Source organism: Myzus persicae, unplaced genomic scaffold (assembly GCF_001856785.1).
Source record: "Myzus persicae strain clone G006 unplaced genomic scaffold, MPER_G0061.0, whole genome shotgun sequence".
Classification (NCBI taxonomy): Eukaryota; Metazoa; Arthropoda; class Insecta; order Hemiptera; family Aphididae; genus Myzus; species Myzus persicae.
The window spans coordinates 190676-216110 of record NW_019101135.1 but is presented as its reverse complement, the minus strand read 5'-3'; the positions used below and the strand labels follow the sequence as shown (position 1 = coordinate 216110).

The window sequence follows — 25435 nt, the reverse complement described above, 5'->3', positions numbered from 1 at the left end:
ACTCTTAAAAATCAAAAAATATACGATTACAAATGACGTAGTAAAAAATTTAAAGACGTTTTTATGGAGATGAGAAATTCGGTTTAATATGCATTATCTATTACCGTTATTTGAGAGGTACTTAAAACGCCACTTGATGTGGCTTCTCTAATTGAAGTCTACGAGTCTTTGTACATGTATTAATCTATTTTTCACATACCCTTAGGCCTTAGTGTAAAATAATATTTACAAGTTGTGTATTTAAATGTTCAAAAAAATGTTAATAAAATGTATCCAGACCTTGGATTTATTTTACAATTAAGTAAAACGAGAACATAAATATTGAAGATATGCAACGGTAAGTACATATATTTACCAGTTTTTAAGAAATTTCAAATCATAACTTATAAGAGGTTGTCAGAGCATTTGTATTTCTATTTCTGACCAACGCACAACATAGATTACTCAATACTTATAACTAGCTTTAAGATTAAATAAAAAGCCTATGAAATGCCATGGATAATAATCTTCCCTTTAAATTTTATAAGAGGTCATTTCACTCTAATTATAGAAATTATTATAATTATAATCATTATTGTGAACGTACAATTTGCCATGTTTCGAGTGGGTCAGAGAGAGAGAAAAAAATGCACCGACATCCTCTTGACAAGTAATTATGAAAAAATAAATAAAAATGCATAATCATTATTTTTTAATTCCTCATACTTTAACAACACTTGTTGATATTACACTCTTATGTAGTAAGAATATTATTCAAAATCTATAATAGTTCTCAGCTTCTCATCCGTAACAGAATAATATGCAGTAATTACATTATACAGAATATGAATATACCCACCTACATACAAGTATACAACCGTGATACCATAGAGCCATAGTCACATAGAGCATTAATACCCAAATGGACTCAGAGGAGATACGTATTAATAATAATAACAATAATAATAATAGCAATAATAATAATAATAATAATAATAATAATAATAATAATAACAATAATAACAACAGTATAGTAATAATATCAGTACATATTTCGTACTGTGCTCTTATTACAATATTAGGTATGCAACAAAACTGTGAGCGCATAGAAAATTGTGTATGATATTTTAAAGTGCAGACCAGCTGCACCAGACTTACCCTGCAGGTCTCCTCCCAGATGGGATCTTCGCAGCCGGCCGACGAACCAGACGAGCCCCTACGGCCTGTCGGGTCCCACGAGTTCCGGCGCACCGAGTCCAACGAGTCAGTGGAAAACCGTCGCCAGGCTGGCACCGCCGATAAGGAGTCCTTCCGGCCAGCGCCCGTCGAGTCGCGACGCAACACCACGCCGGATGCAGCTGCAGCGGTAGACGACAGCGAGGAATTCGGCGGCGATGCCGATGACAGCGAATCGCGACGCGCCGAGTTGATAGAATCTCGACGCAGAGACGTCGTGGACGACGCCAACGAGTCACGGCGCAAAGAAGACGGGAACGAGGACGGATGGTGACACAAGGTGTCGCGGCCCGGCGAACCCAACACAATAGAATCACGACGCCGCATGCTGGCCGCTGGTATAGAAGCGGGCACGGAATCGCGTCGGGGCACAGCCGCGATCGCGGCCGCCGCCCCGGACACCACGCTTCCGCGATGGTGGTGATGATGATGCAGGTGCTCGGACTTTCGGCGGGCGTTGCCTCCTACACCGTGCACGTCGCAGTCGGCTGTCACGGCGAAATGCACCTTTTCCACGGACGACCTTTTAGTCTTGGAGTGCTCATCGCCGCCGCCACCGTCTCCAATTTTAACGTCATCGAACAGGGCCTCGAGCCTCTTGAGCGCAGCCGCGGTGGCCGTCATTTGCGCGCGCGACGTTAAAGCAATATACTTAATTTATAATTGTTGTGGATATATGCGGGACCGAAACTGCAGCGGCTGTGCACCGTATCTCGACAATAATATAGTGAAACCACCGATAGCGACGATGAACAAACGTTGAACAAACGATGCATACGACACCCAGACACGTGCGCGTGAACCGGCTACGCGAACACTATTGAAGGCCTGCGCGGCCTCCCGAACACGGGCTACGGGCATTGTAGTCACCGCGGCAGTGGCCCCACCAAACGACCACCATATTGGGCTCGGTTACCCGCGCGCGCGCTGCAGCACCGGGTGGTTCCGCGCGCGTTTACGTCCGAACTCGCTGCCGCACACGCGCCATCCGCCGAGTATTGTTGTAACGCATATTACAACGTAACGACGTTCGACGAACAGATATTGTTATTCGCGCACCTACGGCGGATCCGGCACGGACTCTTGCGAAATCGTCAATTATTGTCGTACCTCGACGGCCGCCACCGCGCCGCCCGCCCGACCGAGGAATGCGTTTTCATCGTTGTCGTCGGTGGCACTGCAAAGTTCGAACCAGCCAATTCGCACGTATATGATATTGTTGTTGTTGTTGTTATTATTATTATTATTATTATTATTATTATTATTATTATTATCATCATCATCATCATCATTATTATTACCATAGTTATTATTATTGAGTATTATGTGACTCAGTGGCGTGCCGAAGAAAGTATTTTCGAGGCATTTGCTCCAATTCTAAAATTGGTGGGTGTGATGAATGTTAAAAATTCAAAAAATATATAAATAATTTATTTATTACTTTTTGCTGTAAAAATGTATTTATAGGACATAAAATATATTTTTGGTAGGTGGGTCTTTAATCATTTATTTTGTCTCAAATTTAAAAACTTCAACGCGCCACTGTTATGCGTGTTATACTTATACCTATTATACTTATACCTATAGCCTACCAAATAATGATGGTACACTAATAATTGCCATTATTATTATTATTATACAAATTCTAACCAGAAATAATGTAATACGTGATGTCATTATACATACCATTTGTGCATGTTCTCGATTTTTATGTCGTACGGATCCGGTAGAAAAATTACGATTAATATTTGTTTAGGTAAAAATGTTGTTAGCACGTTAGGGTTATGTAATTTTAAAAAAATCTAAATTTTAGATGTTAAGCACCCTAAAACTCCTAAAAATCTCTAAACAATTTAACGAATGACATCACAATACAAAAATTTCAAAAAAACATAAAATTAATACTGATGAAACAGCATTCCATAGCTAGCTTTACAAAACGATTCAAAGTGCATCGAAATCCTAGCCCTACTAATAACGCTTTTTAGGTCAGAGGCAAAGCTGAAAAACCTAGTTCAGAGACCTGCTGTGGCCTGCACACCCCAATGATGATGAAAAATAATTGAATGCAAGGTTGCTAGATAATATCTCATAATTAGTTATAAATATTATAATAGTGTATACGATTCGATGCAGCGTAGAGATGATGAAATACAGTCTCACGCCTATAAGTTCGAATTTACATGACCGAGCAGCTTCGTTCATACCCGATGCCCCCAGCGAGGAATGCGTCGTTAACGACACATTTTGCGAACGTGCGCTAGCTAACACCACCCGCGCCCATATAAAGAACACTCAATAGTATAAGAGCCGGTGTATGGAGTGTACGACACTTTCGCCAAATTCCATCGATCTTTTTTCATTCATAAAAATATTTCAATAAAATAAATGAAAACCGTTACGTACATTAAAAATATTACTTGTAGGTAACGATAAACGTTTATAAACAGACACTGCAAACCGTATGGCATATAATAATTGACTGTACGTATGTACAGTTACAAAATATTATAATAAAATCATAAAAATGTTACTAATATTTGTCTGACTACCATGGAATGACTAAAATTAAAGTAAGCCATTCAATGGTACCCAAGTCATAAGTTATTAATTATTACTAATTTAATAATATTATTTTATTAATATACTCTGTGGTAATAACTAATATTAGTATATTTTAATATTATTAATAGGACTTATTATAATATTTTTATATCGTTATCATAATAATTGGAAACTAATATTTAAATTATGATTATTTAGTTTGAATGAAATACAAAACGTAAATCCATAAAGTGTTTGTCATGCAGATAATGGATTATAATAATGGTTACTATATTAATTAGTTCGTTTTAGAGATTTACAAATTCTTCTCAATAAATGGTTAATTTTTTTTTCTATGTTATTAATAGATATTTATCAACAATTTTTTCACACAATACAAATTTTTGCACTAGTCAACAAGGCTCACCTTAAGCAGTGGGTAGACCTCGCCCAACAAAAATTATCAAGGAGCGAACAAAATACAAATATATATAATATATATATTAGCCTTGAGTACAAACGCCTATTAACACCTATAGAGGTATAATATATTTTAGAATCTATTATATTATCAGCAAAATTAATCGTACACTTAGAACTTTTTTAAGGTGTTATATTAGTAATTTCAAAATAAAGATCAACCGAGAACAATGTTTTTAAAAAAATCTTGAAAGTAATTTTAATTCATTAGCGATGACAATAACGTCGAACGAATAGATATGCGTGTACACTGAACTTGTATAATACTATATACTATATACACGAAGACTTAAAAACTCTAGTCTCAGTGGTTTCTTACAATTAATTAATTTAATAAAATACTCGCAATAAACTTTAAGTCAATCAACCATTTGGTCATTCTTCCTATAGTCTATATATTATTTTTATCCAAATAATTCGGTATATATGTTCTGTGTAATGTGTATTATTTTAAATTTATGTAATTGAATAATAATTTTATCAACAACACTTGAAATTCAACTTATATAATAATATTATATAGAACTGTTTAATTGTTTTGTAACTTAAAACAAGAATATTAAATGAATTAGTTGCATAACCTAATTAATAATCTGAATTTCTAACCTGCATGTCCTTTAAGTTGTTTTCATTCTCAGAAGTCCATTCTCCTTTACTGCCATTTATTACATTTACTTTTGTAGGGATTGGAGGTTTGGCAGCATTATTTTTTGAAAATGTCACAGTTTCAGACGGTACAACTTTATTTGATAATTCACTAAAAATATAAATTACAATGTTTAAAATCTAAATATTATTAAAACTACTCTATATACATATATATAATATATGTATATATTACATATCATACCCGTTTTCTTCTTGAAGTTTCGATTCTGTACTACGCAGTTGCTCTATAAGCTCTAGTCTTTCTCTTTCTTGATCTTGTAAGGCATCATGATATCTTTGTTTTTGCCGTTGATATTCCTTAAGTAAATCACACTGACTATTCTGCATATCAAAACTAGTACTAGATTGGTTAATAGACAACGATTGGTATCGATCAGTAAGTGAGTCTCTTCTAGATGATCTGGTAGTATTTGATGTTGTTGTAGAATTTGATGACCTTCCGGGTTCTGGAGACGATAATTCCGAAACAAATTTTCTATTTTCTTTTACGGGTGTTACAACTTCAGTAATAGAAGGTAACTCTCCGTTAATGCTATTCACGAAAACTTCACTTTCAAATAATTTATCTACCGAACTAGTCATGGGTGTATTACTCTTCAGTCCTGTTAAATGAAAACTTGCAAAAGACGATTTTACAAGGTTTGACGACGTATTAGGTACCCCGATAGATGATATAAGAGATGACGAAGAAGTATGGTCAAGATTTGGCAGCAAGGAACGTGACATAATATCGGCAGCTGATCGTGGTCTAGTAAATGGCATTGCAGAATGTGGGAATTGTTTTGGTTTTATAGGAGTGACAAGCATGTGTTCCGTCCATGATGTTTCCAAAGACGGTCTCTCTAACTGTTCAAGTTCAACATTTAAAGTTTTTTGTTCGAAAGGCACAACAAAAGTTTCAGCTGGAATGCTTTGAAGCCATGACATCAAACTAAGATCTGTCTCTTTATAACCTTCCGATCCATTAAATACATGTGAAAAATTTAAAACATTAGGTCCAAAAGGCTGTGTACTTCCAACTGCTTTAGATTTACAAAAATTACAACACGATTCATAAAGCATGCCTTTAATAATTAACTGAATAAGCCGGTCATTTATTGCATCTGGCATAACAGGTTTTTTGTCACATGGTAAAAATTTCATTACAAGAGGATAAACTTGTTTAAAGCATTGTACCCTCGCTGTACTAGGGTTCCAATCTTTATACCCTAAATTATCCGATAATCTTGGTAATGTCAGCATTAAACAAAGATTAGAATATTCCTCTTTAGTAGGACATACTTTTTCTAATTCATTTAGAACTTTAACTACTTCTTCTACTGCAGTGTCTACGCTTCCTACCACAGTTGCTTCTGATTTCATACATATTAGCTCGGCATATTTATGTCTTAGGATACAGTACCTGAATTTATTAGTAGGAAATGTTGGTATCGCTTCCAATGGTTGAATGAATTCGAGCACATCATCCCATTGACCATCCAAAATGAGTTGACGAAGAAACAACGCATCATCTGAATAACTTCCATTTATGACACCAGTTTCACGTTCTACGCTTAATTGAGATATATGAAGTTCGCGATTATGCAAAAACTCCAAAGTTAATCTAATAATATCTTCTTCCCGTACAGAAATCTTTGCTGTTGGCATCACGTAACATATACGCAATCTAGAAATAATAAAGCATTATTTAACAAACCAAAATATTAATTTAATTTACTAAGAGTGAACAGGTTAAGGTAAGAAAACAAACAACACTGCCAGATATTTGTACAAAAATAGTAAAGGAGTGCCCTCGCAGACACTCCTTTCCTGTTAGTTTATTTTAGTACACCAACAAATATACCCTTGCTGTAATTGACATGCTTCGTAAAGATGCGTATAGTTCAAATGTATAATTATTAATAATAAATAATCTCAAACATCAACATAAAACAATTTACAAACCTAAGTAGGTAACTTTAAAACACTCAATTAGTTTATTAACAAAACACAATATTATTATATTATGCACTAATGGACTTATGATTTAAATGCGATATTAGGAATACAATCTTTAAACATAGAAAGATTACGAGACACTGAGTAAAATATTCTGAAAATAAACTAGGGAAAAAGAAAAAAAGAACAGTGCGCAAGTTTGTTTTAGAAGTATTGTTTATCTTGAAACTTTTAGACATTGAAAAATATTAAGTGAGGGTTGTATCATGAAGGTTTTATTATAGAGTAATTCAAAAAGACACATGACAATGTTTCTCTACACAATAAGGGATTGTTACTGCAGTATTTGTATCTGTATATATGTTATACATAATGTAGTAAGCTTTAAGTAACAAGGTAATATAAAATAGGATCCTCTTAAGCAAATTAAAATGTGTATAGACCCTTATAACACATTTATATATAAATTATTATCTAATTTCGGATAGAATAACATAGTTGATAATAGTAATGTAATATAAATAAAAACTTATATGTTTACAAACCTTGATACAAATTTTCTGTGCATATTTTTTACATTTCTATTTAAATAATTTACATTTAATACAACTGTTACCATTACCAGTACACTAAATAATTTTTGAACATTTAATGAAACAGAAAAATTATAATTTATTGTGGTCAGTGGTCGTCTAAAACTGAAACTAAACTAATTTCTTTAAAATAAGTATTCGTAAAACACCTTCCAGTTTCTATTCGATGCTTATTTATAAACAACTTATATACAGGATGTTCTAAATAGGTGCAATACAATACGTCATATATAATAATTTGAAAGTGAAATAATATGTATTAAAACGTGAAATGTAATCAAATACTAAATACCTACCTACAGTGTGAATTTTATAAATTATTTTTAGTTATTCTATGTTTTTAGTAATATATATTATATCTTAAATATCATATTTTAAATTTTCATAACCATTTACTCCTTTAAAATGACAAAAATTTAAATAAACAATTTTAGGTGGTTATTATTTATTACCTATACAGATGATATTTATTAAAACAAAAATAAAACTAGCTTGTTTATTACTATTTAGAGAGTTGGTATAAAACACTTTAAGACACCCTATATAACACTGGAAACTTCAATATTAATAATTACACATATGTTTGTCTAATTGTATATGCAACACCAGAAAAATATAGCCTGTAGGTAAACTACATTGCTTATAAGCTATAACCTACTTGTAACAGTTCACTAACAAATAATTTATGTAAAGAAGATCATTGACTTTTGGTTACTTCATTATAACTATAAGCAACAAATATTACTGATTTAGTGATGTAAAAACTTATTAAAACCAATAACATGAGTTTAATTTTCTTTTAATAATAATACAAAATAATAACAGCAAATTTAAAATAAATGAAATAAAATCTTAGTTTTACAAAACATTAATTGATTTTCTTTAACTTTTAAGTACACAAATTTTTCTTTAGTTTAATTAAACATATAATTAATATAGTGCAATGGGGACCAACATTTTTCTACCGAGTACCATGAAAAATAATATTCCTGAGGAGCCAAGAATTTAAAATGTTTCCTTTATGACTAAAGTAAATATAATATAAGCTATAAGAATTATTAGATATATTATCACTTTTTTACTATATATAATACTACCATAATAATCCTAATATAGGAATAGACATTTATTTATGTCTAATTTTTTTAAATTATAAAATATAAATTAAAAAATTATTTTATGTGAGTGTTGACCTTGTTTTTATTCACAGAAAACATTAATATTAGCTTCTAATTTGTCAGAATTCATCCGAAGAACGGCATGAAGATGTTCATTTATTATATGAGACCAAATTTTACTTTTATTAATTTTTATAGTTAAAAATACTTGCTCTCAAATAAATATTAAACCGAATATGATATAGGATATCACAGTTGTAAACTGCCAAACAATTAGAAAATCATCATTAGATAGATTTGAAAAAAATTCAACGATTATTTCTAATAGTAAAGAAGTTTCAATATTTTTTGAATCTACATTAAAAGAATGTTTAAACATTTTCTCTTTATTTAACCAATTATTTTTTTTTCCTTATATATTACTGTGATATATAACATATTTGTACAACTAAATTAATATTGGTGATTTCATTTCTATTATTAAACAATATAACGATTATATAACGCTGCAACACATTCAAATGTCCAATTAACAACATATGTAATTGATTATAAGCAATATTAATTTATATTTTATTTTACATAAGTGACATTTTTAAATAAATGTGTATTAATCTTTTTTCAATCTTTAATTTTTATTTAATATGTACACTCCGTGGTTGGACACATCCCTCACAGTGTCAAACAAATGAAATTTGTAAAAAAAAAATAGTACATATAATTTATTTACTCCTTGTTATTTAAAAGTAAATCAAAGTGAAACCTAATAAGTAATAATATATAAACACAATAATTGACTTATTAAAATCCAATATAACTTTTGTGAATGTTCTCTATAATAATAATTAAGGAAACCTTTTTTTTCTGTTGTTCAGAGTAACATAATTTCTTTAAGTGACACTAAATATAATGGATCTATGGATGTACCAATTACTTTATCCATTTAAAATGAAGGTCATGTAATAAATTTTTGTGAGCATCATATTTAATAGGTAGTCGCTTTATGACCTGTCTTGTACACACATACTTCTCCCCACCTTTAATTATATTTTTATAACCACCTACTTCCTACTCCAATATAGTATGTAGTTATTTTATATTCGAAATGTTAATAAATTAAATTTAAAAAAAATACAAAAAGCGGTCATTTTTATCAAATTTCTTATTTTAGCTTCCCCATTTTTTTAAAAAAATAAAATAATAAAGGTAATAAATAATTTTTTATTTAGAAACAAATCAACCATTTCATCAAGATTGGCAAAAGCATATTAGGGGGGGCTTGGGGGGCTCAGCCCTCCTCCCCAGTGTTTTAATCATATTTTAGTTTATCGGGGTTTAAGCATGATACAAATTCTAGACTTTCAGAAAAATTTTCCTAATTGTGTCTATGTGTTAAAGCCATTGTTTAAATTTAATTTAACAATTAATGTTATAGGTATCTGTTCATTGAGAAGTTATTTATTTTTTATTTAAATACATTACTTAGGATAATGTAAAGAAATGGGAAATAAATACAAAGTTATAAACAAGTCTAATTCAGCAATCATGATATCCTCAATAAACTGGTTAAATGAAAATATGTACCTATTAATGAAATATAATAATTACTAGGGGGATGAGGTGACCGAGTGGTCTGACTCTTCCGCTGCGACGCAGCCGGTCGCGGTTCAATCCTCGGCCACCGGGCGGCATTTTTCTCCGGACAAGTCGCGGTGACCGGAGAGCAAGTGCTGCCATCCCCCACCCCCGGGGCATGGCAGAAACCTACGGGTGCCCCNTTGAGTTGATTTTATTAGTCATCGATATACTCAGTTGAAATATATTTAAATGCATGCTGTTATTTCAAAATAGTAAAAATTACCTTATTTAAAAAAAAAAAAAAAAAAAAAATAATTACTACTATTACTATTATTTGAGTTTAAAACAATATACAAAATTACAGATTTATTTGAAACCATTCTTCCTCTTAAATCAATTACCTAATGGTAAATTATCAATTGTGGCTTGAATATTTTAGTCATATATAGGTACTCATAGAGTCGTACCTACCTATGTATGTTTTAAAAACAGAACACTATCCAATTAGTTAAGCTAATAATATTATGCATATCATTACTACTTTGTTATTTACATGATATATTTTAAGATTTTAATGACAGATGTCTACAAATTTTTTTAATTTATAGTTTATCAATAATAGGTAATATATTTATAATATAATTATAATTTCAATATAAACATTGTCTAATTAATATAATGGTCATTTATTACCAACATACTCATTCCTACTTAAATAAAAATGTAATGGAATTGCATTGCATCAAACAAATTTTATTATTATTTTTTTAATTATTTAATAATATTCCCTACCACCAGAAAGAAATAGATAGCATTAAATTTAATACATTTTTTTTAAAACAAGCTAAATTATTTCAGTTTCAAACAGTTATAAAAAGGTTAGAACAAATAGGTAAATATAGTACAGAAAATATTTAAACAACCTGATAGGTAGTAGCATTTATCTATTCTGTGGTAGTAGGTACATAATTATATATAATACATACATAGTTCCTAACTTAAATGTCATTTTAAAATGTTAACAAACTGTATTAGTATATAAGTATATATATTAGTATAATAATAAATAGGTATTATGTAGGAAGGTACATATTGGTTTTTACTCTATTTTTACATAATAGATAAGTAAATAGATACCTATACATATTCATGGAATATAAAAAGCTGGTGAAATAAATAAAACTAAAGAATAGACATAGGTAAGAACTCAATATTTATTCAATAAATCAAATATTAACTTTAGTTCTTGTATGTTGTATTGCTGTGTAAATACAATGTTAATTTTTTTGAGAGGAATGATTAAGGCTCTATAGTTATATCTAAAACATTAGGTATTTTCCAATTTTTAAAATATGTAGGCACCTAGATGGATAGCACAATAATTAATTACACACACATGCATATTCCTTATTCCCACGAAAATTATACTACAAATGAATAACATACCGTTAATAAAATAATTTTCCGTCGGGCCGTATTTATGTGTAGGTAATGCCAGACTAGAGGTCAACAAACTACCATAATTATTTATTGTCTGCAAGACAATTCGATCGACAAAACTCGGGCCTTGTAAACACAACGAACGTTCCCAGATCGCGGCTGTATGAATTCGCGATCTCGCAACACCGATAATTCAAAATCCGGAATCGTTATTGAGAAACATTATTGAAACGCCTACTAATTTGAATGCTAAAAAAATAATAAACTGAACATCAACAAATAACAATTTTTATGAGTTATCACGGTCGAAATGTGATAACAACTATCGAGAAGAATCAGCCGCTGCAGCAATAAAAAATAAGAATATTGACTCGGCCCATGAAGATAATAATATTATTGACTTGGACTGAGTTGGACACGGGTAGAAATGTGGAATAAAAATTTATACAACTTCAGCAGCTGCTTATAGACTATAGTTGCTTAGTTTAGTCGTTATCTACGTGATAAAAGCAACATGGTATGCTTATAAGGATCCTGTTTCGATTCGTATCCGCGCACTTCGCACATTTCAATAATATTTTGTTAGTTTATCTCATGATTCATCTTTATTTCAACTTTTTATACTATGCCATTATGCCATTTTTGCTATTTAGCTCTACGTCACGCGCCCACCGAAAGTTCTGACAGTCAAAAAGTTACGATCATACCATTTCATTCTATGATGATACCGTGTTGTTTATAATATCATGGTTAATTGTAACTTAGTATCTATGTGATTGTGTCATGATATTGATTCTATTTCAACGATTTATTTAAGTTTGAAACTTCAAATAATTCAAGCCCCAAAGTTCAAGGTTGTACTTGTTTTAGGACGTACCACTTACTACTTAGGTACTTGGCAGTGACTAGGAGGTACAGTTTAATTTATAATTGTATATCTATGGGTACAATTTATTTTGTATTTTATATTGAATAATAGTTTTAATTTATAAAAATTGAACTTCTCAAAAAATTATTGGTCATTTTATAAAATTGTCCAGTTTCAGAAAATAATATTAGGTCACTATTGAAAACTTTTTAATATTGATTCAAACCCGATAGAGGTTACATTTAGTAATACTTTGGATAATACTGAATAATAATTTTTTTACATCTGTTTTTTATTACAGGTTTTTAAACTATGGCTGGTGTCGATAGCCATTCTTATGGTTATGTAAGAGTTGGACAAAAAGTGAGTATTGGGGCATTTGATGGGTTTGCTCGATATGTTGGTCCGATTCCTGGAACAGATTCCATATGGGTGGGAGTTGAATGGGACGATTCAAACAGAGGTAAACATGATGGAATTCATAATGGTATCAGATATTTTAAAACAATGTAAGCATATACATAATACAGTACCTAGTTTTAAAATAAGTTGACTAAAATGTTGTCTCTATTTTAGTCATCCTAATGGGGCATCATTTGTACATTTAGAAAAAGTAATACCTCACAATGTTAGTTTTCTTAATGCTTTTCAAAGTAAATATGGCCAAAATTGTGGCAATAATATTCAACAGGAAATAAATGCATTGATGAAACAGTCTAAAATGGCATCTTTTGAGCTTGTTGGAATGCAAAAAATTCAGAAAACACAAGCGTAAGTTTTACATATTTTTACTTACTTTTAGTTATTAATTATATTACTATTGTAAAATATTTTGCTGCTTAGATGTTTCGATAAGTTAACTCATGTATGTCTAAGTCATCATGGTATAACAGATGCGGGCAATCCCAATGAAATACAAGATTGCTGTCCAAATATTGTGAATTTAGAACTTTGTAATAATTGTTTTACTGATTGGGAAACAGTATCAGAAATAGCTCAACAGTTAAAACATTTAACAACTTTGAATTTAAGGTAAACTAACCAATTATTTCATAGTTATGTGCTAGTAACATAACTTTGATAGTAAAAAAACTAATTATTAATTAATAATGTTAACTTCAAACGATCCAGCCTAATATAATGTATTTTTAGCTTTAATAATATAGATTTACCACAAGAACCAAATCAACTATTAAAGGAATCGTTTAAATGCTTGAAGAAAATTGTTTTAGGTAAACTCAATTATAGCTGGCATGAAATCATGACTTTATGTGAAGCATTTCCAGTACTTGAAGTACTAGAGGTACCCAGAGTGAACTAAAAATAAAATTGCATTGTTTGTAAAATTTTAATTTCAAATAATTTTAGGTCCCAGATAACAATATAGATCGACTCGAATCACATTCAGAAGTCATGGAGAATCTTTTGTACTTAAACCTGGAAAATAATAATTTATCATGGCCAGAAATCAATAAATTGCGATCTTTACCAAAGTAATAACTAATATCATTAAAGCATACAATTGAATTTTTTAGTAATTTTTTTAAAACTTTAAATTATCAGATTACAAACTTTAAATGTTAATCGAAATGGAATAAAAGACATTCAAATTGTACCTTCATCGTTTCCTTCCCTTAAATTTCTGATGATCAGTGATAACAACTTATTACATGTAAGATAGCTCTTGTTGATGTTCATTATCATCAACATTTCTTAAATTTAAATAATTTTTTAAATTCCAGTTAGAATCATTGTGTGAGCTTAATAAATTGCCGGCATTAAGTTCTTTAAGAATTCAAAATAATCCTCTACTTAAGGGAATGAGTGTTAGCAATTACACTTTACAAATTATAGCAAGAATTGCCAATTTAAAGGTAAACTAATAAATAAATCTTTATTAAACTAAATTATAAATTTAAATGAATGATTTATTTAGACGTTAAATGGAACTATGATTACTCTTAAAGAACGACAAAATAATGAAAGAGATTTTTTAAAGGATTTGGACATGATATGGCATAGACAGTTAAAAAGTCCAGAAGAAAGAGCTGAATTTTTGACTAAACACCCCCGATATATGGAACTCATTGCTAGTAAATAATTCATTATTATTTTATTTCATACCAGATGTTTTTAATATTATTTAAATTTAGAATATGGTTCTGATTACTCGGAAGACCTGAATACGTCAAACAAAATAAAAACAATAAAAATCAGAATCGTGAACTTTTGCAATGAAACAAATACAGAAAAGGATGTAATAATAAAAACACTTCCAATTACTATGACACTTAATCGTTTAAAAGATCTCGGAAAACGTTTATTTGGTCTAGGCAACAAACAACTTGAATTTTCATATGTAACAAAAGAGGTAAATTTAAACTGTAGTAAAATAAAAACAATGTATATACTATTATTTGTATACATTTTATTATCTTTACCCATCCTCTCCCAACTATATGGGGTCTGCTACCTTTGTTCTGCATTGATTTCCAAACCCTTAAAGAATAATGGTAGCCTCATAGCAGTCCGATCACCACTCTATTGTTATTAGTCAACATATTTTTAATTTAAATGTTCATAACTAAAGTTAGGATGTTGATGACTTTTGCATTTTTTTTGCCTTTGATTTTATATGATGCTATCCTAGCAAAAAATTTGTTTCATTCTCCTTTAATGCAGAATATTCTAATTTTATTTTGCATTTTTTTGTTTTTTAATGTGATTTTTTATAGTTATTGTACAATGTGGGGCATATTTCTCAAATTTTAGATTAGTGCAAATGTTAAACCCAAGTTCAATTTACTTTTAATAATTTTATATAGTGCTTAAAATTAAATGTATACTGTTGTTTATTAATATTATAATTTATAATTCATTTTTTAAATTACTATTGCACACATTATCACACCTATATCTCTAATAAAAACTAATATTTATAAATACATTTTTTTCCCTACTTAATTAGTGTTTTAGATCATTTTTTGAAGTTTTTAGGGCATTTTTGTGTGTTTTTTAGGTCATCATCACCCATTCATAACTTTTTGCCTAAAATACCCTAGTTTGATAAATTAGCCTTTAATGTAAGTCTCGTGTTGATTTCTGGGTGTAATTTTTTCTGTCTTTATTTGGTATCTGTGATATTCATCTTTTTGATCTTTTAACACTTTAAGTTCATTAAAATTGATGTTTGGCGCTTGTCACTCATAAGTATCTCAATTTCGCCTTCAACTTAAGTTTTCATTGGCCGTATCCCTCTACTTTTTCAAGTGTTAGATAAAACATTCAATTTTTAAAATCAATTATACTGTTATTATACTGTTATTGGAAGTACTTATGTGATTTTTATAGGACTCTAATATATCTTTACTACCTAATCATTTGGACCTTTCTGTGGCCATTTCAGAAATCTGAAGTTGTAATTTTTCATTGTTCGATTACAATTCCACTACTATTTATTTCAAAGTCGCATTGTAATTTTGGTTAGTTTGAGTATGACCCACTTAAAATAAATTTGTGTTTAAAAACTTATCATCTGTCCGAAAGACAATGGTTTGCAATGCAAAGACTTATCAAAACAAAATAACTGAAACAACACTAATTAGCAAAACTTACATGTTGCTTGTTTGGTGTCCAAAACACAACTATTTACTGTCTCAAAAGACAATAATCAATCGTCTGACCGATTTATGTCAGCGCTACGCATTCCCCCCCCCCCCCCAACTTCCTTATGTTAGCTTGATCATGAGGTTCTCAATGTGCCAATTGCATCATTCATGATGAGCAAAAAGTGATTGTTCTCTTTTGAGACAAAGTAAACATTTAATTTTGCTATACATTAATTGCCTGGTGTCTATCTCGGGCATTTGATTTCTATGATATTGCAAATAGTACAATTCAATTATAGTTGTATTCTACTTTTTTTTTAGAAACCAGATATTGAATATACCATGGAAAACATGAATCAAACATTAGATTATTATTCTGTTGAAGATGGAAACACAGTATTAATTAAATGGTAAAAATAATACTGCAACCTTAATTTATAATTGTTAATCTATTAATTGTGTTTTTATATTTTTATTTTGTACTTTTAACAATAAATTGTATGTTGTTTTTTTGTTTATCAAATTGAAAAAAATATGTATATAAAATTAATGAAAAAAATATATATACAATTGTATTATTTCATATTTGTGATATTTAAAGGTGTTACAGTATTATGTAGTCTAGATATGGCAGCTTGTACCATTCGTTGCAAAACCTCATCTTCGCATGTTACTTCCTATAAAAAAAAACACATATTAAGAAATATTAATTCTAAATAACATTAATCATAAACATACCAAATTTTTTAAATTAATATTAGCTTTCTTCCCATCAACAGCTACAAACAATTTTTCACCTTTAAATATTTTTGGTACTGATTCCTCACCAAACATTTCTTGTAAGATTTCAATCAAACATTCCTACAAAATAGATTATTTAATACATATTATTTTGTATAAGAGCATTCAATAAACAAATTTTAACCTTGAAATGCATATGGTCATACTCTGTAAATGGAACCGATGCCACATTTTTCATATCCCCATGACTCATTGTCTGAATCTTCATCAAAACTTGTACAACAATATCTGCATACATATCATTTTCAGGTGTAGTAGTCCATTCCAAAGTGGCAAAGTTTTTATCCACAGAGACATCCACTGAGTTTAATACTCTTAACTTTTTGTTGGGAATAATTATTTCAGGTACACTGCCAGTCAAATGTGACAACATATTTTGTAATACCGTAAATGATGATGTAAATCTGTGAAGTTGTTTTTGTTGAATTTCACTTAATAACATGTCGGAATATCCTTTTAAAAGAAAATATAAAAATAATTATTCATCCTATATGAGTGAAAATAAAAATAGTGATAAACAGGAATGACCTTATAGTGCAGCCTATTCAATTGATTTTAAATGAACATTACATACATTGTTTAAAAATAAAAATTTTTAAGTGTGTGGATACATTTTTAACTTTCAACCTTTAGAAGAGTTTTTCAGATATACATTTTGCCTTTAATATACAGTATTCCTTACATTACTTATTTAATACTTGTATATTTAAGAAATAATAATAATTTAGAATGATACCCTCCACAAAAAGGTTTCACAAACAATTAATTCATCATTTTAATCCAAAAATATTTACCAGCCTTGCTCTAAAAATAATTTCTTCAAAATTTAAAAAAAATTGGGATACATGTGTATTAAATATAACAAAATTAATTTTATGGATCTGTTATAATGTATTTAATGTCAATGTTCTTACACATTTCATTGTTACTTATAAGTATTGACATCGAAAAGATTGTAATTTATACTCAAAAATCTCGGGAATCTGACAGATATCAGACCAGAGCACTGCAGAATTAACAAAAACCTCAGATTATTGTAGTTTCATACAAAAACGCATTTTTACACATTTTTACTTATATTACAAAACCTAAAAACCTAACATTTTAATTTAACAACACAATGTTCACTGTTATGTGTTGTTCAATGTTAACTGAAGAAAAATAAAATATCTTATCAGTTAATTTAGACTTAAATCAGTTAGTCTTAATAACTGTATGGTTATTATAGCAAAAAAATAGTTGGATTACTGGATGTACCAGATTATTGCAAGGCCGAATTACAATCTACTGTACTTAAAAAAAAAGCATTAATTGATACTTGTTTGTTGTCCTAACACTACACTATAAAATATATTGCTCTACTACCAGGCAGTTGTCCATCATACCCAAGACATTTATTACATACTACACACATATTGTACTAATAGATGCAGCTCCAGACATGGTGCCAACAAGTGGTGTGGTCTCATGATAGAGATTACAGTTACATATACAGATATAATAACAATTATTGTAAAATAGAAAAGTAATTGTATGTTCTATGTCAAAGATTTAAAAACTTGTAATGGTACGATCCATTTTGAAAAATGATTTAAATTTTGGAGGCCCACAATAATGTCAATGACCTTTTTTTTGCTGTTGGGAATAAAAAATTAAAATTAAAAAAGGAATCATTTTGAATTGAAGAACAGCATATTTTATTTTTTTAATTTTTATCAAGGAATTTATCATATCAATAAATTGTTATTTTTTCAATTACTAATCTGATTGTGTGGTAATGACACTGTCGTAGTATATTCGTAATTGTCAGTAACGCATATAACAATTTATGATAAAATTAAATTTAAACATCAACAAAAAGTAATAGAAACACATGTATCAAAAATGCATTATTTTAAAAATATGATGCGGCTCACTAAAAATATAATCGGGACACACTGTTTGGGAATCACTATTCTATGTCAAATTTACTTATTACACATGAGAACCAAATACATGTATTAAAAATTATAATCATAACTTTCAAATTTAATTAAATAATAAAATATTAATAAATTGTTAATTTCAATTAATAGTAGCATAGTCAATGATTATAAGATATTTAACTATCATAAATAATTGATTCATTATCACTATAGAAAAATTTAAAAGAATGATTTCATAAAAATCTTCTGAATATCATTTCTTGAACACTACTCCACACATTTCATTCAGCTTATTCACATTATTAATTTTAAACAATATACTAAAATATTTGTAAAATAGTTGAGGCATAGATGGTACTTGAAACTAAATAAAAAATAGTGTTCAATAACTGAACTTTTTTTTAGTATCATGATACCATAACAAAATTTAATTCAATATTTAAACTATGAAGTATTTAACTTTTTCTATATACTAGTTTGCATAGATGGGTATCAAAGTACAGAAAAATTAGTATTTTTTAGATTTTTGGATCAAGACTGCTCCCAGAAAATTACCTGGTGGCAGATCAGTACTTTTTATACAGTTAGGTTGCAGGTCAAGTACCTAATCAACCATTTATTAGTGAAAAACATAATTTTGATAATTTTCTTACTTGGTATATCTTCAGAGGCAAAAATATGATAGCTAAAATTTTTTTTTAATAAAACGCCACTTAAAACATTATCTTCTGCTGGTTTCTCGACAGCTATTTCTCCCATTACCTAAACATAAAATAATTAATACAATAAATTTAATCGAATGATTATTATATCACACTAAAGTGAACAATGACATACTTTGGCAGTTTTTTCCCCGGTAAAATAAAAGTCCACTCCTACTGTATTCCGAGGGTTATACACTTTAATATCTTCAGAGTTTTCTTCATATTCTCTAACCAAAGCAGATTTCAATCTTTGCATTTCATTTTGTTCCCCGTGTACCAACACCTATGTATAAAAAAAATATGTCACATAATTTATTTCTTCAAATACCTTTGTTTTATTAATTATTTAAGATACTAACAATATGGGGTGGCTTTAAAATGTTTATAAATTCTCGTGTTTGCTGATAATCTGTATGTGCTGAAAATGATATATAATCAACAGACATTTTTAATGGTAACTTTTGACCAGTCATAGTCGTGATATCTTCGGGCTCAGATAAAATAGCCTTAGCTAGTGTTCCTTGCACCACGTAACCTAAAATATTTGTAATAAATAAAATATTTGCTATAATAAGATAAATTATTGATTTTTATTTTACCAGCAATTATAACTCCATTTTTACTATCTGTACACCACATTTCAAAAAGCTCTCTAGAAAGACCACTTTCCATGACACCTGGCGATGCCATTATAACACAAGGACCAATATCTTCAAAATGATCAATGCTCTAAAATTTAAATATTTATAATAAATAATTTGTTTTAAAATAACACAACTTTGGTTAGATTTAGTTAAAAATAATAAAAGGAGAAATGTTTTAAACATCGATATTCCTAACTTGTAAGTACTTTAGAATTAAAATATCATTACGAAGGAAAATATTATGAACTTTAATTTTTTTTTAAACTATTGTTATTTCATTATTTACATTAAAATTATTTAAACATTGATTATATAAAATATTATGAATATTAAATAACAGCATACTTTAAGGTTAGTAATATGTTTAAAAACAAATGGATTGTTAACAGCGATTTGACGTTTTATACGATCATTCATAGCATTAATATATGTCTGGTACACAGCCATACATTTTTTAGCCAACGATGATGCGTAATATATAGGAATATCATGAAGTTCTGGGTGAAGACCCCAATATTCATCTAAAAAATTTAAATAAAAACATGAATAATAAATAATAACATTGAAGTTTGTAATAATAAAATAATTTATCCTTTTTACCTAAGATTAACAATAATTCTTGAGCTCGTCCTAAGGCAAAAACTGGAATCAAACATCTTCCACCTCGATTGACAATATCATTGACAAGCATAGTAAACCGTCGTTCACGTTCTTCACGTTTTTCATGTATATGAGTTCCATAAGTAGATTCCTAAATAACACAAATAATTTTAAATTTATATTTTAAAACAACAATTACAACAACATTTACAGTTATAAGAATTTCCGGCCTTGAAGGTGGTATTTCAGCAGCCATTAGATGCCTGTCTTCTTGTCTTGAAAAGTCTCCAGTATACAAAACTTTAACACCAGCAATTTCAATCATAAACATTGCAGCTCCCAACACATGGCCTGCATTATAAGCACAAAAACGAATACCACCAACATCTTTTTCTTCGTGGAAATTTATCGTTTCTATACGATCCATGCTCTTTTCTAAATCAGCTTCAGTGTACAGCATCTGTTCAGTTCCTATGTTACTGAATTAAAAGATTGTTTAATAAGTCAGAACATAAAATTTGTTTTTTTTAAAAGTATGTACAGTAAAAGATAATTTAATTTAATAGCATGTACAAAAAAAACAACATACACTTCAAAAGTTCTTACCAATTAATACTAGCCCATTTGATCATAATTAACATACAATAAATGAAAAGAAATAGTTATGAGTAAAGCTACCACCTCTCTGGGTTTCATCCACATACTCATATAAAATTTACATATAAAACTATTGGCTACAGGTCATTGTAAAATTATTGCTATACCTACATAAACTATTTCTTGCATTTGATTACCTACCATTTTACCCCTCATAAACTCATATCTACTAGTTGTATTAGCGTACAGGCATAGTGTCTAGTCTACGGCCAACAGAGATGTTATGATAACTTATTTTTGTTTTTGCTATTAGCCTGGTCCTAATTATGAATTAAAAGCCTTTAATTATATCCAAAATACAAAAAGGTATTACCTGACTTTAATGTAATCTGACAGCAACCATCTATATATAGCTTTAGTTGCATGAGTCATATAACATTTTCCTTTGAATTTAGTCTTGAGTAAAAACCATGGTAATGCTCCACTATGGTCCAAATGAAAACTATAGAAAATAATAAATATGAGTAATATAATTAATTAGGCATAGTTTTAATTTTTACTTACTGAGTGATTAAAAGTAAATCAATTTCATTTGCTTCAATGAGATCCACAAATGGTAATGCATCTAAACCTTGAAGGCCTGGATGAATTCCACAATCAAGCTAAGAAATAATGCAATTAGGTTAGAAAAAAATATTAATTCATAAGTAGAATTCATGACTTGCCATAATTTTTTTGCCTTTGAACTCCATAACAATACATGATCTACCAACCTCTTGTCCGGCACCTCTAAAATATAAAATTAAACAAACAATTAATATTTTATAATATAATACACAATGTTTGTAGTATAATGTATCTTATAAGTTCTGTAACAAATGAAATACCAATATTACATATCATTACTAATTTTAACTAATATTAAATTCTAGTAGCTTATTGCCATATTTACATATTAAAAAAATTATTGATACATTTAAAAAACTGAAGACAAATTCTATTTCAAAATGTATATTTTCGACATTATATTTTTACAACTATAGTAAATATCATATAAGAAATTAAATAAAATAATTGGTAAATAATTATATAAAATTAAATCATAAGTTGATAGATTAAAATTAAAATGAATCAGAATAACTTAAAATATGAAAAACATGTGAATATTATAAAATAATTGAACAAATTGTAAGTAACATCATATTTTTAATTAAAATTTCTTCAATGCCATTTTAAGAAAACTTTTTTTAAAACAAAAATAATATTTATAATGAAATAATTTTAATAATTATGTTATATTACATTTTCATATGAGCTAGTTTAAAATATTAATTGTTACAGAATACAAATATAATCATTTAATAAATTTTATGAAAAAAAATTTACTTAAACTATTTATATTTCCAAACAGTCCATTTTTAAGTCTGCATCATCTTCTTCATCACTACAAGGATTAGAATTTGGAACCTCTGTCTTAATATGATTTTCTGAAAAAATTATTTTAGCTAGTTCTTCGCGATCTAGATTAGTAGACCAGTCTTCATATTCATCTTTAGCCACTTCAATTTCTGAGGAACACTCATTATACTCATCCTCATTTTGATTATCTTCATCAATTACTTCTTCTAATCTTCTCATAATTTGTTGTCTAGTATAATCTAAATTGTCTTCCTCCATGTAATTACTATACAGCTTAATATGTTCATTTCCACAAGAAGGTAAATTACCAGCTAAATACTTCTGCCATGCTCTTTCTAAATATCCATACATAACATTTCTTATGTCATCTATGAACTCCTTTTTAAGCCAACCAGCATGTTTACTACAAGTAGTTGATAGAGACGCATTTTTAAGCATCTCTTTCACTTCCGGCAAATGTATATCACACAGTTGATAATTAGCAACAATTGATAAAGGAAATGAATTTGGAGAAAAATAAAACTGTTTTTCAGCAGTATTTGGATTATAATCTTCGATGTTGAATTTAACTATTTTAGGATTAGACGAATAGTGGTCATCAAACCATTGGTTGCGAATCTCAATTACTTGATATATGTAATTTGATGGATCGTTGTGGTAGTTGTACCCATGCCTGTAAATAAAGGAACAATTTTAATGTACCCATTTCTATTCTTAAGAAATAAAAAAAAATCATCAAATAAATTACCTGACCCACATCCGACGAAATGGTCCAGTAGTGGTAAAATAGCCAGTGGTTGGTAATAAATATTTCATCTTTTCCTTATTTATAACTTTGGCAAAATGAAACAAAGCCGGTTTTACCCAGATTGGTCTTTTTTCAAATAGTCTATCCATCAATCTTTTTTCATCAGGAGAAAACATTTTTACAGTTAAACAATACTTTAATAAATCCAAAGGCATGGGTGGTAGGTCTGTATCCTCAAAACGATTATTCTTAGTGAAATTGCGTACATATGGTCTTAATCTATGTTTTTTAGACAACATATCCAACTTTTTTAGATTTACAAGATCATAAAAATCTGACTGAGGTTCATTGAATTTACTTAGCTTGCTAGGTAGTAATGATAAAGGCACATCTTTTTCTAAAGCCCAATTTATGTCCAATAATTTATTTGTACGCCATAGTTCAGAACAATTAGGACTAGGTGGAAAATATGCAAAATCCATAATACTTGTAAATGTAAAAGTTTTTTGAACAAATCCAATTACATGAGCAGGTAAAACTTCTATAGGAATTTTTTCACCAGTTTTTTTATTTATTTTATATTTTGTCTTTACAGAGACCAACAATGATCGTTCATAATGTTTGTTCCCTGAAAGTGGTGGTCCGAATTCTGATTTTACTAAGTTGACAGATAGCGTAGCTTCTGAATTCTCAAATGCATGAGTAATCTCATCAATACCTCCAAGATTGTCGATTGCTCGTTCAGCATTATTAACAATACCAGGATATATTATACAATTTAAAAGTTTTAATTTGGAAGGACTAATAATTTCAGCTTCTTTGGATGACTCCATTATTCAAATATAATGAAACATTAACTAAATAATAATGGTTTTAATGGCTTACAGAGGTTTAATTGTAAGTTTATCATTTTCTTCTTCAGATATCTGAATTTCATCACCCTTCTTATCTTGAACGGACATTTTTCCTAAACAAAATCAAATGAGAGACAAAACAAACCAATAATAACAAAAGTTATTTAGTTATAATATCGTAAATTTTAAAGTAAGGAAATTATGTTTTAAGTTTTAACTCATGCCTTGTACGTTTATTTAAAATTTAAGTTTTGAGTCTAGAGATAAATGATAATCATAATTCTAAAACCTTTGAGGTTAAATTTAAATATTTAATCAAACCGGTACAGTCGTTGTGGTAACTACCACTATCTACCAAAACCACTCTATTTGTTACCAAAATTACTTCCTATCTTTTAGACATTTTTGATTTGTAATTTTGATGGCATTAAGGGCGGGCATTGTCCGCCAGGAGCGCTAAGAAGGCCGATTTTTCAAAGAGTACTGTGTTCTGAGTAGTGAGTAGCGACTAGCGACTAGCGGTATACCGTATACGCATTTAATATATAAACTTCAGGAACGAATATAGTTACATTAAAAATTTTTTTTGGAAATGTAAGTGTTTTTATGCTCAACACGTTGGTGAAATCAGACGTTACCTACCTTACGTAATAAACCATGTAAAACATAATTGTAAGGGTGTGGATGTTCCTAAAAATTGAGCATCTTGAAGTTTTTTGACCATAACTTTTATAAAATATAATACTTTAATACTTATACAATTTAATATGTAATTACTCATATTTGATATTACAGTATGAAAGAAAAACTCTATCTTAAATAGAACACCAAATGTTTCTAATTTAATTTGTAATTTATGGTCAAAAAACTTCAAAATACTCTACACTTTTAGAAACATCGGGCTTTTTACTTTTTAGCATAAAATATTAAGAATTTAAATTTTTTTGAATTTTTTTGAAAAATATTAGTATTTTTACGCTCAACGTGTTGGTGGAATCTGAATTCTCTCATCTTACTTATTTTTTTTATTGTAAATAAGCCACTGTAGCGATCCCGCTTACAGATGCTGAATGTAGATGATGAGAGATAAGG

At 29.2% G+C, this 25435-nt stretch overlaps 4 protein-coding genes across 7 annotated transcripts in view; 1 reads left to right on the top strand and 3 right to left on the bottom strand.

Annotated features, from left to right (window-relative positions):
* The window catches only part of LOC111027880 (WD repeat-containing protein 47), a 49878-nt gene extending 37884 nt beyond the window's left edge, over positions 1-11994 (bottom strand). The window contains exons 1-3 of one of the 2 annotated variants that reach the window (XM_022306363.1): positions 11582-11994; positions 5090-6574; positions 4846-4996 (exon numbers count right to left, since the gene is read on the bottom strand). In XM_022306363.1, coding sequence (XP_022162055.1) covers positions 4846-4996; positions 5090-6555 — 1617 coding nt within the window. In that variant the 5' untranslated portion in view covers positions 6556-6574; positions 11582-11994. Of the gene's footprint in view, positions 1-4845; positions 4997-5089; positions 6575-7391; positions 7505-11581 lie in introns of those variants that run through there. The other variant, XM_022306362.1, reaches the window with a different exon arrangement.
* On the top strand, positions 1851-16527 carry LOC111027882 (tubulin-specific chaperone E). 3 transcript variants are annotated; one of them, XM_022306367.1, is made up of 13 exons: positions 1851-2421; positions 3979-4044; positions 4128-4300; positions 12745-12952; positions 13020-13214; positions 13287-13475; positions 13596-13746; positions 13812-13936; positions 14007-14115; positions 14186-14317; positions 14380-14536; positions 14597-14814; positions 16373-16527. In XM_022306367.1, the coding sequence occupies exons 4-13, from the start codon at positions 12756-12758 to the stop codon at positions 16463-16465; spliced, it is 1566 nt and encodes a 521-aa protein (XP_022162059.1). In that variant the 5' UTR covers positions 1851-2421; positions 3979-4044; positions 4128-4300; positions 12745-12755; the 3' UTR covers positions 16466-16527. The 3 variants fall into 3 exon arrangements, with proteins under 3 accessions (XP_022162059.1, XP_022162060.1, XP_022162058.1); XM_022306368.1 differs by lacking the exons at positions 3979-4044; positions 4128-4300; XM_022306366.1 differs by lacking the exons at positions 1851-2421; positions 3979-4044; positions 4128-4300 and adding an exon at positions 12098-12487.
* Positions 16528-16577: 50 nt separating this feature from the next.
* Positions 16578-24590, bottom strand: LOC111027881 (cleavage and polyadenylation specificity factor 73). The gene is made up of 14 exons (XM_022306364.1): positions 24375-24590; positions 22048-22111; positions 21887-21984; positions 21696-21824; positions 20937-21204; positions 20726-20876; positions 20471-20646; positions 20081-20210; positions 19841-20016; positions 19615-19764; positions 19431-19539; positions 16977-17305; positions 16790-16912; positions 16578-16728 (listed from the first exon to the last, which is right to left on the bottom strand). Exons 1-14 carry the CDS (start codon positions 24449-24451, stop codon positions 16627-16629), a joined length of 2082 nt encoding a protein of 693 aa, XP_022162056.1. The 5' UTR covers positions 24452-24590; the 3' UTR covers positions 16578-16626.
* On the bottom strand, positions 22631-24368 carry LOC111027883 (general transcription factor 3C polypeptide 5). Its single transcript, XM_022306369.1, has 2 exons — positions 23490-24368; positions 22631-23414 (listed from the first exon to the last, which is right to left on the bottom strand). The coding sequence occupies exons 1-2, from the start codon at positions 24320-24322 to the stop codon at positions 22718-22720; spliced, it is 1530 nt and encodes a 509-aa protein (XP_022162061.1). The 5' UTR covers positions 24323-24368; the 3' UTR covers positions 22631-22717.
* Positions 24591-25435: the final 845 nt, after the last annotated feature.